General features: G+C 47.1%; 1 protein-coding gene across 3 annotated transcripts in view; it reads right to left on the bottom strand.

Annotated features, from left to right (window-relative positions):
• The window catches only part of HDGFL3 (HDGF like 3), an 87,935-nt gene that overhangs the window by 8,602 nt on the left and 62,401 nt on the right, over positions 1-16,932 (bottom strand). For 2 of the 3 annotated variants that reach the window (XM_073653120.1, XM_073653119.1), the window contains one exon: positions 8,835-8,921. The exons of the other annotated variant lie outside the window; for it this stretch is intronic. In XM_073653120.1, the coding sequence (XP_073509221.1) occupies positions 8,862-8,921 (60 nt within the window). In that variant the 3' untranslated portion in view covers positions 8,835-8,861. The remainder of the gene's footprint in view (positions 1-8,834; positions 8,922-16,932) is intronic. 3 annotated transcript variants of the gene reach the window in all.

The raw sequence follows: 16,932 nt of genomic DNA on the forward strand, positions 1-16,932 counted from the left end.
AATGTCTGGGAAATGTGAGTCACACAGCTGAGGAGTTGTGGTCAGCTCTGGAGAACCAATTTCATGAATGGTTGTCTCCACTGGACCTGAACCAGGGAAGGCCGTGTGCGACAATGCTGCAAACCTGGGTGCGGCCCTTCGCCGGGGCAATGTCACACACGTGCCTTGTATGGCTCATGTGTTGAACCTGGTTGTCCAGCAATTTTTAGCCCACTATCCCAGACTAGATGGCCTTCTGCAGAGGGCACGGTCGCTGTGTGCTCACTTCCGCCGTTCGCATCCCGCAGCTCAGCGACTTACATCTCTACAGAAGTCGTTGGGCCTGCCACTTCACCGGCTAAAATGCGATGTGCCTACCCGGTGGAATTCAACTCTGCACATGTTGCAGCGACTGTGGCAGCACCGACAAGCCCTGGTGCAATACGTTCTGACGTATAGCCTGGGCCAACGAGATCCGGAGGTGGGGCAAATCACGCTGGAGGAGTGGTCTCAGATCAGGGACCTATGCACCCTTCTGCACAGTTTTGAAATGGCGACGAAGATGTTTAGTGCTGACGATGCCATTATCAGCATGACTATTCCGGTGATTTACATGCTGGAGCACATGTTAAACAGAATTCGGAGTCAGGTGGTGGCACAAGAGGAGGTGGAGGAAGTAGAGGAGGAGGAGTTGTATGCGGAAGGGCTAACATCTGCAAGGTCCAGACGGTCGGCAGCACCAAGGCGGCAGGCATGTGAGGGTGGGGGAGATGGTTTTACCAGGGCGCATGGTAGCAGCCAAACTAGTGAGGAAGGTGCAGGAGCCCAGGAAGAAGTGGAGGACGAACTGATGGAAGACTCATCAGATGAGGGAGACCTTGATCACATTTCTGTTGTGCGAGGTTGGGGGGAGAGGACAGAGGAAGGAAGCATGATTGTTACCTCGCCACCAACACAACAGGGACTTGGTGCTCCTGGATGCGCAACACACATGAGTGCCTTCTTGCTGCACTACCTGCAACATGACCCTCGAATTGTGAGAATTAGAAATAATCCTGACTACTGGGTTGCCACACTGTTAGATCCCCGGTACAAAAGTAAATTTGCAGAAATTATTCCTGCCATAGAAAGGGATGCACGCATGCAGGAGTATCAGCAGAGACTGTTGCAGAATCTTACATGTGCTTTTCCACAAAATACCAGTGGTGCACGTAGTGAATCTCACAGTTCCAACTTGCCAACCGTGGGACCGTCAAGTGTTCAGCACTCAAACCGTAACAGAACCACAGTATCTGCTGGTAACATCAATTTTGCGGAATCATTTCACCACTTTTTTAGCCCATCCTTTGCAAGGCCACAGGAGACAAGAAGTCTGACACATAGTCAACGCCTAGAGACGATGGTACAGGAGTATCTCCAAGTAAACATTGAAGCCACGACTGTGTCACTGGACCCTTGCTCTTTTTGGGCTTCCAATCTGGATAAATGGCCGGAGCTAGCCACTTACGCCTTGGAGATCTTGTCATGCCCCGCAGCCAGCGTTCTGTCTGAACGTGTGTTCAGCGCTGCTGGTGGTGTGCTGACAGATAAGCGCACGCGGCTCTCCACTGATAATGTAGACAGACTCACGTTCATAAAGATGAACAAATCATGGATCCGAAACGACTTTTCTACCCCTGTGTCATCCTGGGGAGAGTAAAAGCTTGATGATTGGTTAAAATCACCCTACCAACCGTTTTAAGCTTTCAAATTACTAATCATGTTTATCTGTATCTTGACTGGAAAATAATTTGGGCTTTGTAGCAGTGTGCAGCACTGATCCTATTAGGCCATCTATACTAAAGCTTCACCAGATTTAAAATTTTTTAGCTGCATCTAGCCCGGAAAATAATTTTGGGGCTCCGAGATGCGCAAGACACATAAGTGCCTTCTTGCTGCACTACCTGCAGCATGACCCTCATATTGTCAGAATTCGAAGTAATCATGACTACTGGGTTGCCACACTCTTAGATCCCCCAAACTTTTCGATCAACCTTTTCATTTTAATAAAGACCAAAAAAATGGTCATTTTTGAAATTATAAGCATTAGCAGGTTGTTAGAAACTGAAATCAAACAGTTTTCAACTCAAAACTTTATTCTAGGTGATGTTACATTTTCACATAGGACCCCTTGTTCGAAAGGAGCTTCTGAACTCTCTCGTCCATTGAATTTGTCAGGTTTTGGATGATTTCTGCTTCAATTGTTTTGCATGAGGACAGAATACCCTCCCAGAGCTGTTGCTTAGATGTGAACTGCCTCCCGCCATCATAGACACTCCTTTTAATGATGCTCCAAAGGTTCTGAATGGGGTAGAGGTCAGGGGAGCATGGGGGTCACACCATAAGTTTGTCCCCTTTTATGCCCATATCAGCCAGAGATGCAGATGTTTTATGTGCAGCATGAGATGGTGCATTATCATGCAGAAAAATGATCTTGCTGTGAAATACACGGTTCTTCTTCTTGAACCATGGCAGGAAGTGCTGTTTGAGAAAATCCACATACATTATGGAGTTCATCTTTAGCGCCTTCAGGGATCCTAAAGGGGCCGACAATCTCTCTCCCCATGATTCCAGCCCAAAACATTACTCCACCTCCTCCTTGTTGGCGCTGTAGCCGTGTTTGCGTGGGGTGTCCATCAACCAGCCATCCTCCACTCCATCCATCTGGACCATCGAGCGCTGCACGGCACTCATCCGTGAACAAAACTGTTTTGAAATCAGTCTTCATGTAATGTTTGGCCCACTGGAGCCGTTTCTGCTTGTGTGAAGTGGATAGAGGAGGTCGACAGGATGGCGTATGCACAGCTGCAAACCTCTGAAGGACCCTGCATCTTGTTGTTCGGGGGACGTTGGAGGCACAAGCAGCTTCAAAAACTTGTCTGCTGCTATGACAAGGCTTTTTTGCCGCTGCTCTTTCAACCTGACGTAATTGCCTGTAGGAAAGAGTCCTCAATTTGCCCTTATCAGCACGCACACGTGTGTACTGTGAATCAGCTACATACTTCTTGATTGCCAAGACACTTCATCCTGATCATCGCACAATGTTGATTGTAGTCATGCCTTGACCTAAACACTCCACAATTTGTTGCTTCTCAGCAGCCGACACATCCTTTTTCTTTCCCATTTTGGCAGAAAATGTAGGCTGCTTAATAATGTGAGAGAGCCTTCTTAAGTAGTCTTGCCTTTCATTGGACACACCTGCCAAACTAATTAGCACAGGTGTCTGCAATTGCTTACAGTGATATAAAGAGCCCTGACACACATCACCATCAATGAGTTTAACTGACAAACAAACAAATTCTTCCCTTATCACTCCTAAACACTTTTTGCATAATAATTTGGAACGCAGTGTACATGTGCTTTTCCACAAAACACCAGCGGTTCACGTAGTGAATCTTACAGTTTTAACTTGCCAACCGTGGTCTGTATGGAGTTGTTCAATAAAGGGCCCAAAATTAAGATAACATAGATGGGAGAGGTCTCTATGAATAGGAATTCCTAAGTATTTGATACCCTGTGAGGGACAGGCAAAGGGAAAGTTGGACTGGATGGAATCCTATATGGATTTGGGGAGGGAGACATCGAGGGCCTCAGACTTCGCTGCATTGATTTTAAAATTTGGCCATGTAACAAAGTGATCTATTTCAGCCATAACAGCAGGGATGGATATATGTGATTGAGTGATATATACTAGGACATCATCAGCAAATAGAGAGCACTTGTACTCGGTGCCTCCCACCTCAATCCACCTAATATTTGGGTTATGGCGAATTGATGAGAGCAGGTGCTCCGTCACTAGGATGTATAAGAGAGGGGACAGAGGACATCCCTGCCTTGTCCCATTGGTGATTGTGAAAGGTGATGAAAATGTTCTGACGCACCCCCTGGGCCTTGGGACACCCGGAGCCGGACCCTTTTTGGTGGATGCTGGTGGTTGTAGTCTTCGTGGCGGCGACCCGGTTCCGTGGCTCAGGGCGGTCAAACCAGTGGCGGAACTATTTATGTGGTTTTGATGTTTAAATGTCCGACTACGCCACCCGTGGATTGCGGTCAGAGTGAACCGCTGCTACAGGGCAGACCGCTGAGGCTGGTGTTGTGGGTGCAGCAGAGCGTAGCATAACTCCCCATGGGAGGAGTATAGCCTCAGGGCAGTGTATGCGGAGGATGGGGGTGATGGTGCAGGGCAGCAGCAGTAACGACACGGAGTCAGTGATGCAGTACAGGGCCTTTACTCACAGTTCTTATTATCCAGACCACGTCTGCAGGTAACGGCTGCCCACGTCGTACTGTGCTCACCAGGTGAGGGGCTCAGACAACTCCCAGATAACTTTGGAGCACTTCACAGGACCCCCTTTGTGTGTCCTTTGTCTGGCCTTTCTTACCAACACTTCTGTCCGGCTGCCTCGGGCCTCCTCTTGGTAAACTTGGCGCCAGTTTCCCTGACCCTATGTGGTGCCTTCCTAGCGGGTGTAGCGAGGGGCTGCGCCACATAAAATGTCAGAGCCTCCGGTTTCTAGCTGAGGGTCGTTTCCTGCCTCCACTAGTTCAGGGACCGGTCTCCCCCTTTGGCCTGACCCCTCCACGCAGGTGGATTCGGGCGTGCGGTGGCGACTCGCCCGTCCGCACCCCTGGGATCCCTTCATTCCTCGTTCCTGGAGCCTTCTCCCCTCCTCTTCCTTCCTTCTCCCTCTTCCAGGCCTGGGCCTCTGTTACTAGGCCCGCCTCCGAAGCAGAGCTCATGCAGAGCCCCTGCTCCCTGCCACTTCTGCTCAGACTTCTCTGCACTGAACTAAGATGGTGCCCACCTTTTATACTCCCTTCTCAATGCACCCAGGAACTGCTTCCTCCCTGCTCCTGCACTACAGGGTTCCCCTTCCTCAGTGTTCCCTCCCCCCACTCCAGCCAGGGACAGGGACAGGGACAGTCGTGCCCATCTCAGGGGCATATTGGTCGCCCTGCCCCACGGCAATGTGGTGTAATGCATGCAGGTGTCGGGTCCTGATCCACACTCCATCCTTACCTGAGAGTGAGATATCACACCTCTGGGTGAGGTGCAATACGTCTGTAGCAACCGAGCCCTCAGGGTGCTACAGTTCCATTTATCTTCAGCCTAGGTGACGTATTGCGATACAGGGCCGTGATTTTGGCTATAAAAGGGTCCCCTAGACCCCTACCCCAAGCTTTTTAAGAGAATCATATATGGCGTGCCAGGAGACTCTATGGAATGCTTTCTCAGCATCCAACGAGAGTATCTACTTACAAATTTTTAACTGCATCTAGCCCAGGAAATACTTTGTGCCTAGTAGCAGTGTCTGCTAGTCAGCGGATTATCCCGGCTGTTAAGCAAGCTACACCACCTGTAGTTTAGACACTTAATTTTTTCAAAGGAAATGATTCGGGACCATGGGATACTTAGTGAAGAGCATCAGGAGGCACCCCAAGGCATAGGGGCTGGGACTGGCAGTAGGATGCCTTGCGGTGGACAGCCGAGCTCGATCCTTATAAAAGCTTTTTAACTGCAGCAGCTTTAGTGGACGCTACTGGAGCTGGAATTACGCGGCTGCTGGCATGAGACTTGCCCTCCAATAGATCCTTGTAAATGGATTTAAAGTGTATTCATTCAAATTAGAGGGACAATTTAAATTAAAAAGCTTAGAGCTGCCTCCACCACAGGGGGGCTCGCTCGACCCACCAGCGGACAGGCACCAGTATTGGGAGAGGGGGGCTGGCCGTCAGGGTTCACCGCGGCTCTGGCACAAACCCGGCGACACGGAGGTGGCACGGGCAGGAGCGGACTGGCCGTGTCGGCTTCTCACTTTTTGGATTTTAGAAGGGCATGACATGCCTATATCTGTGTCTCCCCCTCCTTTTACTCCTCCACCTCTTTTATTTTCGCATGACTATATGTACTTGTCACTTTTCCATGTGTTAGTTATGTCTTCTGAGCAGTTTGTCAGCTTTTGGACACCTTTGAAGGTGTTTTCTATGTGTTTCTATGTGTTTTTGTTTGCCTGCCATTGGTTTTAACGGTGTTCGAAGGTGTTCGATGAACAGTTCGACGAACAGTTCGGCGAACACACGGGTGTTCGACGAACCGAACCGAACTCGAACACTACGGGGGTGGCTCAACACTATTCACAAGTTATCCCTTTAGGATAGGGGAAAACTTGCTGATTGCTGAAAATGTGACTGATTGAATTCCCAGAATAGATGTCGATAGAGCCCTCCCTACCTGTAATGCAGCGAAGGTGCATAGGCTCAGCATCCTCCCCATTTATCAATTTAATGTACTTGGTTATCTCTGGCAGTCTCACAGACAATGAATAAAGAGGAGGCCGAGCATACGAACCTCCACTCCATTCAAGATGGAGCTCCACAGAAAGTCATTCTCGGGATCACTAAGGGTCCCATGGATCAAACCCCAGGCGATAATCAAGTTATCCACAATGGATATTCTTTTTTGGGAAAAACTCTTTTAATAGTCTAATAATTAAAAAAAACACGCAACAAAAAGTCTTCAACCTTTCTGTAGCTAAAAAGCAACATTCTAAGACTAAAAATGGAGTTAAGCCACAACAGAGAACATTTGTATGTCTGACAGATTGCAACTCACTCTTTACAGCTAATTACTAACATAAACAGCAGCAACAACAATGTGCTGATAAAGTCTAGTTTAACAATGCTGGCTCAAGTGCCATGTGTTTATGATAGGATCCTCCAGACCCAAGAGCACAGTATGATATGGTTATACCCTTGGAGCCAATATTTATAATAATATGGAGCCCATCTTGATAAGCCATGTTCAGGGGCCAGTGGTTGGGGAACATTGCAGTAAGGGCGGAACAACATGTGCTCTATAACTGATTTCTGGAATGAATGTACTACAAATCAAAGTTTGTAAGAGTTGAAGCAAAGTATCAGGCACAGCACTGGTATAAAATATTGTAAATCAGTCAAGTATCTATTTTACAGGCTAACTTCCATACACATATATTTGCATAGGTTATGGGAACATGCACACATATGTATGTTCCAGTGAAATGGTATTTCATTGTATTACATCTAATACATAACCGTGATAGTTATCATATCCCATTATCGGCAGTAAAAACTAATAGGGAGAAAAGATGAACAAATCTAAATATTTTCATATTTATTCAATATACACTGCTCAAAAAAATAAAGGGAACACTCAAATAACACATCCTAGATCTGAATGAATGAAATATTCTCATTGAATACTTTGTTCTGTACAAAGTTGAATGTGCTGACAACAAAATCACACAAAAATCATCAAAGGAAATCAAATTTATTAACCAATGGAGGCCTGGGTTTGGAGTCACCTCCAAAATTAAAGTGGAAAAACACACTACAGGCTGATCCAACTTTAATGTAATGTCCTTAAAACAAGTCAAAATGCGGCTCAGTATAGTGTGTGGCCTCCACGTGCCTGTATGACCTCCCTACAATGCCTGGGCATGCTCCTGTTGAGGTTGCGGTGGTCTCCTGTGGGATCTCCTCCCAGACCTGTACTAAAGCATCCGCCAACTCCTGGACAGTCTGTGGTGCAACTTGACGTTGGTGGATGGAGCGAGACATGATGTCCCAGATGGGCTCAATCGGATTCAAGTCTGGGGAACAGGCGGGCCAGTCCATAGCTTCAATGCCGTCATCTTGCAGGAACTGCTGACACACTCCAGCCACATGAGGTCTGGCATTGTCCTGCATTAGGAGGAACACAGGGCCAACCACACCAGCATATGGTCTCACAAGGGGTCTGAGGATCCCATCTCGGTACCTAATGGCAGTCAGGCTACCTCTGGCGAGCACATGGAGGGCTGTGCGGCCCTCCAAAGAAATGCCACCCCACACCATTACTGACCCACTGCCAAACTGGTCATGCTGAAGGATGTTGCAGGCAGCAGATCGCTCTCCACGGCGTCTACAGACTCTGTCACATGAGCTCAGTGTGAACCTGCTTTCATCTGTGAAGAGCACAGGGCGCCAGTGGCGACTTTGCCAATCCTGGTGTTCTGTGGCAAATGCCAAGTGTCCTGCACGGTGTTGGGCTGTGAGCACAACCCCCATTTGTGGACGTCGGGCCCTCATACCACCTTCATGGAGTCGATTTCCAACTGTTTGTGCAGACACATACACATTTGTGGCCAGCTGGAGGAACATTTCGCAGGGCTCTGGCAGTGCTCCTCCTGTTCCTCCTTGCACAAAGGCAGTGGTTTAGGTCCTGCTGCTGGGTTGTTGCCCTCCTATGGCCCCCTCCACATCTCCTGGTATACTGACCTGTCTCCTGGTAGCGCCTCCAGCCTCTGGACACTACACTGACAGACACAGCAAACCTTCTTCCCACAGCTCGCATTGATGTGCCATCCTGGATGAGCTGCACTACCTGAGCAACTTCTGTGGGTTGTAGAGTTCGTTTCATGCTACCACGAATGTGAAAGCACAACCAACATTCAGACTAAAACATCAGCCACAAAGCATTGGTACTGAGATGTGGTCTGTGGTCCCCACCTGCAGAACCACTCCTTTATTGAGGGTGTCTTGATAATTGCCAATAATTTCCATCTATTGTCTATTCCATTTGCACAACAGCATGTGAAATTGATTGTCAATCAGTGTTGCTTCCTAAGTGGACAGTTTGATTTCACAGAAGTTTGATTTACTTGGAGTTATATTCTGTTGTTTAAGTGTTCCCTTTATTTTTTTGAGCAGTGTATATCGCCGGACAGTTCTTGTGGATCTGTATGTGTGTGCAGTACCTCAGAGCCTGTCACAAGGATAAATGGCTGTATGCTCACCAAATCTTTCCTGTGCGCCGCTAAGATTTATAATTTCTCTTTAGCATCTGTGCATTTCTTACGGGCTCCAGCTCTTGCGTATACATTCTGCAGGAAAATCACAGAACACCTTGTGTAAATCCTTTTGTTCAAGCAGAACCAGTTTAGTGTACTTCTCATGCTGGATCTAGTACGAGGCTGAGCAGTCAGTACAACCTCACAATCATACACTGCCACAGATACATCACAAATGCAGTTCACACAGCAAGGTGCCTTCATGATTGCTTCTTCTGTTACAATTTTCATAAATTTTTGATGTACACAGTTTAGCAGATGAAACAGATCTCATAATAGAAGTTCAAAGAACGGTTCGGTTCTATACATCTGACTTTGGAATCCATTCCTGGTTTTACCTTAAACATATAAATACAGTAGTGCATGAGAATGCTTCAGAATCAGTTGGATAACTGGAGTTTTACATGACCTCCGATTAATATGGAAGCTTGGATTGGCCAAGCATGCATGTCTGTTTTAATAGGAGTAGAAGTATACGCGGACAGGTTTTATCTTATTGGGTAAATAAAGACATGCAGAGTTTAAAGGGGAGTTCCCATCTCCAAGATCCTATTCCAATATGTAGTAGATATAATAATATTAGCAAATACCTCCAATTAGAAATGTAGTATAATTTTTCTGCTTTGTTATGTCTCTTTCATCATGTGCAGGCATTGCAAGACCTTAGGTATCCATGGTTACGACCACTGCACATTGTGACAGCTAGCTAGTTGCTAGTGGTCGTAACCATGGATAACTAAGGTCCTGCAATGCCTGCACATGAGGAAAGAGACATAAAGAAGCAGAAAAATTATACTACATTTCTAATTGGAGGTATTTTCTAATATTATTATTATTACACTTACTACATATTGGGATATGATCTTGAAGATGGAAATACCCCTTTAATGCAAGTGATCCCCCATTTCCCTGAATGCTGATGTCTGTGGACAGGCCATATACACATTACATTTTAGGAGCATCCCACTAAAATTACTTGCTTTAGCCTCCTTACTGATTACTGGCAGACTGATAATATATAATGTGTTATATATAAAAATTTCCAGGATGCAACATGACAGTATGTTTTGCAGTGAAAAAGAGGATTTTTGGTACTCACCGTAAAATCCTTTTCTCGGAGCCTTCATTGGGGGACACAGGAAACCATGGGTGTATGATGCTGCCACTAGGAGGCTGACACTAGGCAGAAAAAAGGCTAACTCCTCCCCAGCAGGCTACACCCACACTGGGAGAGAACTAACCAGTTTGTGAGAAAGCAGTAGGAAAGCAGGTATAAAAGACTACCCTAAAATGAACCAACAATGGCACAAATAAGGCAGGTGCTCTGTCCCCCAATGAAGGCTCAGAGAAAAGAATTTTACGGTGAGTACCAAAAATCCTCTTTTCTCTATCGCTTCATTGGGGGACACGGGAAACCATGGGACGTCTTAAAAGCAGTCCCTAGGGTGGGAAGAGACAAGTACTCAAAAGGTCCACTACTGCACGAGGGACCTTCCAATACAGATAGGTGTGCTGAGGCCAAGTGGAGATACCATGTAGTACAAGAAGAAGGTGTGGACCGAAGACCAGGAAGGACCAACAGTCCATCGAGCGATAGGAAGATTCTGGATAATCTGGGAGTGTCCCCCCCTTCGGGGGAGGAACTGTGGAAGAAAAAACAGAACAATGAGTTCAGACCGAAGCAACAGACTGTCTAATTTAGCACTCCACCCTGTATGTAAGCCACGGCTAGGACAGATAAGACGGACTCTAAACCTAAGCGAGTCGGAAAAAGGAAAGGGTCCTGGACTTCCCGTGACTTTGGATTGGGGGGAGCCAGAAGGCAGTTCCAGGCCGGAGAACAAGTGTCCCTGAACACTTCCCCCTTCTGACAGGCGCAGGGTTCATGCTAGATGGGAGGATAGCCTCTCCCATACAGGGAAAACTTTGCCCAGGGGGAAGAATTAAGGACCGATCTGGGGATGGGCCACCCTGTTCTATGTGTTACACTGTCCCCCAAATTTACTCAAAATGCTTATGCGGAGATGAGAGAAGCAGGGGGGAAATAAAAGAGGACAGGAAGATGGTCACCAAAGAATCTGTGTTCGTGATGAACAAAGACCTGCTCCTTGGTACAAACCGAGCCTGTAACAGCATCTGGTCTGTAATACCATGTCTGTAACCTGTTGAAGACTTGAGGAGGTCTGCTTCTGAGGAAACAAAAAGGTGAATGCTGACAAACCTATAGGCTGTGGATAGTGGATCAAATACTAAACGGTTAGCAACAAACGGATAAACGCACTGTAGCTGCTAATAAGGGGGGTAGTAGGTCTGAACCGCTAGGGATAACGGACAAAGAGCCCAGATAAAGATAAGATAGGTCACCGCTCCTTAGATGTTGCCGTGGAGCGCCGTTGAAAAGAGCTCTGTATAGCTGTGGCCATGGATGTTAGTGGGTCTGACCAACTGCAGGGAGTACCCGACAGATAATGCATAAGTAACCCTCTGAAACAGAGATAATGGAGGTTGTTGCATGTATGTTCTTAAATAGCAGTGGAGAGGTAACACTCTTATTACTGACCCACCTTAGTCCGAAAAGACTGTTGGCGGGATAGGCAACAACATAGATCTGACGCACTTAGACCACTGACTGCAGAAGCCGGCAGTGGTCTGCCTGGATAGTCGTTCCATAGGTATGGTCGTGGAGCTGGTGGAACACCAGGTATGTTCCATAAAGGAAGCTCTACAGCTGTAGACATGGAGGATGGAGTGTTGTGACGCACTGCAAGAGTGGCAATGTACCGAACAGCCAAGGTATGGGTAACTACTCCGTTATAAAAATAATAACTCTTGACACCTCGGTTCTGACTTACTATCGCTAGTAGGAACAGTGTGAGGGCACAACCTTGGTGAATTGTGGACCTGTCCATAGGGAGAGGCATGAAACAACTCCTGTGTGTACCATAAACAAGGTAACCTGCTATAGGCAAGGCACCATAGGCAAGGCACCCTGCAGGTACCAGAGTGTTAACTGACCAGCAACCGCTGCGGAAGAATTCTAGAACGATAACTGCTCTGGACACCATTTCCTAAGTATACCTCATTCACAGGGGCACTCTATCAGATCTCTTCGTGATTGGAGGCGAAAGACACTCTCGAGAAGAGATTGGTGTTTGTGAAAAGAGGTTCATCGTCTTTGCCTCAGGTCTGCTTGACAGCTGATACCGGGCTGTTCTTCATGTCTTGTGGCCTGGAGGGGCCGGTTCGAATCTAGATCGGAGTCCGACTTGGGTAGCAGGGTGGAGAGGTCCAACTCTAAAGCTATCTCTGGGAAAGAGAAGCGAGACATGGGAGTATTCCTAGATTATGCGGGAACAAGGGGAGTGCAGACGTAAAGCTGGAGGGCACCCGCTCCCTGGAACTCTGCGTGATCTGAAGTAGAAGCATGCGTCTAATACATCTTGGGAAATGATCAGAGGCGGATGGCATGTTAGGCAGTCGTGAAGGGACCTCTGCTAAGAGTTGGTGAGGTCGGTTACCGGATGAAATTAGGCGGCAACCATCGGAATAGAGCATTCAATACTGGTGGCGGGGAGCTACGGAGAGAACTGTGTGCTTGGGGTTGTTGCGGTCGATGCACGGAGATTCCTGCTGACCTATGGGCATAGTTGTAGTATCCTAATACCATAAGAACTTAGATTGTCTTAGTACGGACTGCCCCACAATCTGTACAGTTTTGGGATGTCCCACAAACTCTATGGTTTTGGAATGAAATGTCCCACAAACGCTATGGTTTTGGGATGAAATGTCCCACAAGCTCTATGATTTTGTAATGGAATGTCCCACAAACTCTATGGTTTGGAACAAAGTGTCCCACAAACTATCGTTTTGGAATGAAATGCCCAACAAACTCTATGGTTTTGGAGTGAAATGTTCCACAAACTCTTTGGTTGTGGAATGAAATGTCCCATAAACTCTATTGGACAGTTTATAAAAAAAGGGGAAACGATCGGGGTAACTGGGCCTGAGGGGCCGACAGCCGGGGCACGGCCTACCTTATCCTGTGTGGGGGACCCCGGTGTTGACTGCACATGGGCCAAAGGTTGAAGCAGTGCCCGGAGCCGAGGCTGAGGAGGGCCAAGAGCCGTTGTGACAGAGGCCGTGGCTGGGTGACGGAGGGCACGGCTGTAGCAGCCTCCGTCGCAGCGCCAGCTTCCGTCGCAGCGTCAGCCGTGGCCTCCATCACAGCGCCAGCCGCGACTGACGCTGCAATGGAGGCCGCTGCTGGTGCTATGATGGAGGCTGCTTTTGGCGCAGAGATGGACGCCGCTGCTGGCGCTGCGATGGAGGCTGCTGTTGGTGCAGAGATGGAGGCTGCTGCTGGCGCGGAGATGGTGCTGCGGCAGTTGCTGAAGGGGACGCGGCTAACGCCATGATGTAGGCTGCGGCTAGCACTGGAACGGAGACCGCAGCTGGCGAGGAGACGTGACAGTGGCTAGCGCTGAGACAGGGGCCGCGGCTGGGTGACGGAGGGCATGGCTGTAGCAGCCTCCATCTCAGCGCCAGCAGCAGCCTCCGTCGCAGCATTATCCGCGGCCTCCGTCACAGCGACGGCCGCAGCGTCAGCTGCGACGGAGGCCGCTGCTGGCGCTGCGATGGAGGCCGCTGTTGGCGCGGAGACAGAGGCTGCTGCTGGCACAGAGATGGGGCTGCGGCAGTCGCTGAAGGGGACTTGGCTAGCGCCATGATGTAGGCCGCGGCTAGCACTGGAACAGAGGCCGCAGCTGGCAAGGAGATGTGGCAGTGGCTAGCGCTGAGACAGGGGCCGCGGCTGGGGCCGAGATGGAGGCCGTGGCAAGCGCTGTGACGGAGGCCTTAGCTGGTGGGGTGACGCGGGCTGCGGCTGGCGGTTTAGCTGTGACCCTGAATGTGGCAGGCGCCAAGATGGAGGCCACACGAGTAATGGCGCCGGCGGGAGAGGGAGAAGGCGGAGTCAAAAAAGGGCGCACAGAGAGCCCACGCTGAGGAAAAGACAGCAGGGATTGGATAGAAAAAAGAAGAAGGCATCAGGAGCCCCCGGGTGAGGAACGTCTTCCTTCCCGCACCATTGCGGGCCCTGACGGTGCAGAAGATGGTGTCGACCCTGGATGAGGGGAGGATCACTAACTAGTGATCACCGTCTTCCTCCCGGCCCGCTCTGAGGAGGTGGCTGGGGAGGAGGGGGGGAGGCAGGACCATCCGCCACAAGTCACCCCAAGACGCTTTGGAAGAGTTAGGGGGGAAAAAGGGTCCTGCATGTTAGACAAGAGAGTGGACGATGTGGGCGAGACCACATTGTTCTCTCTGTCCCAAAAGGTGGAAAATCAGTGTGGGCAGTTACATCCTGTTGCACGAAGTCACAAGATGTATCTGAAAAAGAAAGGGGAAAACATTAATAAAACACAACAAGATGGTATAGACGGGTCTGAAAGCAGACCCATGTCTTGCCTCCTTGGACACTAAGCAAAAACTGGTTAGTTCTCTCCCAGTGTGGGTGTAGCCTGCTGGGGAGGAGTTAGCCTTTTTTTCTGCCTAGTGTCAGCCTCCTAGTGGCAGAAGCATACACCCATGGTTTCCTGTGTCCCCCAATGAAGCGTTAGAGAAAGTGTTTTTATCACGGTTGTAGTATAATTATGACATCTCAGTGTCCAGTTTATATGGCAGAAAGATTTACAGGCGGTTCTAAAATAAATACCTAACAATTAGTGTTTACTATAAATGCAGATACTTAAGATATTTCATGTCAAGAAAATGAAATTCCTACTAGTAAATAATGTCTGTGTAAAAGTGGCTTCATGTAACAGAAAGGCGTACTGTACAATACAGAACTGATACTACAAGTGCTCTTTATTGTAACAAGACAAAACTCACATTCTTCTCTGGAAAACACAACTCTAAAACTTGTGCTTTAGCTAATGATGTGCAAATAGACATCACTGGCCAAATATTACAGTGAGCCACACAGAAATAATATATCCACAAATTACATCATTTTCATTTATGGTAAATGCCACCAGCATCCAGTAACAAATGGCCTTATATACAGCACACTGGTCTCCGTGTGGCGGTAATAAGACACAGGCAATGCTCGAGCTTAGAAAGGACTAGTGCTATCCTAGGGACAAGGAACATCATATCCATCATATCTACTATATCTTAAAAAAAAGGGGTATGTAATACCATTATACAATGCTCAAATGAGAGTAACCTACATGTGCACCAAATAATCACATTTTGTTTTTACTGTGTTTTATATTTAGCTGTACCCATAACCATCGCTATCTCTACAATTTCTTAAAAAACACAGAAAATGCAGTAAAAATGTTGAAAAATACATAAAGAGATATTTTCTGTGTCTCGGAAATTCATCCATGCCCCCTCCTCACTGTCTTGTGTAGGCTGTAAGACAACTGGCAGGAGCCTTCACGGCCAGCTAAGTATCACCCCATTAGCATAGGGATTGGGGCTTCAGTTGGCCACCAGCTGAAGAAGGGACTAAAAAGCAGGATATTAAAGAGGGTGTACTAATTACTTGAACAACGACATTATTATGCCATGTGAACCCTGCAGCCAATCAGTGGCTGCTGCACGCTCACTTCCTTCAGACGAATCTCAGACACACGGAAGTAGTGAGATCTCAGCAGCCTAATCAGGGCCACTGATTGGCTGCAGGGCTCAGGTGGCATAACAAGTTCATGTGAGCCTTGGGAGGTGGGAATAGGGTATTTTTATTTTATAATTATATAAATAATTATTTTATTATACATTTATTTATTTAAAAAGGAGTTGTCCAGAAAGTGGACAAACCCTTTAACCCCTGTTTTCTCTGCAGGATTTATACAAGACTGACAGTTTCATGAAAATGCTGCAAACTTAAAAACAGTGAGTGTAACTAGATTTTTTTTTGTTTAGTCTTGTACATTTTATGTAGGTTTAGTGTGCAGAAGCAATAACTGACATCTCTGGCATTAAATGTGCTTATCCTGAGTGAATGATCTATAGATTTTTTTTGAGTAATGTAACACTTTCGTATGTACAGCCTATACAACAGTGCACCTCATAGATTTCTACAGCACAGAGCAGATAGAGAACCACATCTGAATGATGACTGAGGTTTTGCTTCTGTCATTTATTGCACATTTTCAGTCTATGAACTGAAGAAAAAAAACATTATATCACCAGTTGTCTCGAGTAAATTCTGGACATACCTAACTGAATTTATTTTTTTATATTCCAGTCTGCATTTGTTTTCTCTATCATTTGTCTGTCCTTCTTCCAAATAAAGGTTAATTCATCAGTTCAAGCCACGTATTGATAGCTACTATTTCATTCGCCCTCCAATGATGTTTTTTTCATGAATTCTGTATATGTGTATGTAATGTTTGGTAATATACTCACCTACCGCCATCTTCTCTTGTGATCAGCACAATTCTGCTCCTCTTCTCAGTGATGTCACCGCTCTTCAGACTCTGACACTGCTCTCTGTATGACCTCAAAGTGGCTTTTATATTGTAAGCCTATGGAGCGACAGAACGAGGCTACAAAGACTTACGTTGTAAAAGAGACTCCCGGCTTATATAGAGTGACCCGGATAGTCTGAAGAGCGGTGATGTCACTTAGAAGAGGAGTGGAGGGTGCTAGATACTGGAGAAGGTAAAGGTAGGTGAGTATATTAACACACTGACACTACACTACATACATATATGCACAGATTGAATTAAAAAAAACTTCATGAGAGGGTTTCTTTAAATCCCGTTCTCAGCACATATTCAGCTCGGGTACTTTGCTATCTGCTTTTTTTTTGTATGTTACTTCTAATCAGCTAGCATCGCTTCAGTAAAATATAATTATTCTTTTTTTGTGGAGGGGGAGGGAGAAAACTATATCTTGGCAATTAAATCAGGGTATGTATCGTTAATAACATTATGCTAATAATAAAGAGATGTCCCAGCCACCAAAGAATTTTTTACCCCCTTCATCTATGTAAATGGAAACAGAGATCCCCTTTGGTCTTCACTACAAATGC

Source organism: Phyllobates terribilis, unplaced genomic scaffold (genome assembly GCF_046119375.1).
Source record: "Phyllobates terribilis strain yellow unplaced genomic scaffold, ASM4611937v1 Scaffold_11__3_contigs__length_659146591, whole genome shotgun sequence".
NCBI classification, from domain to species: Eukaryota; Metazoa; Chordata; class Amphibia; order Anura; family Dendrobatidae; genus Phyllobates; species Phyllobates terribilis.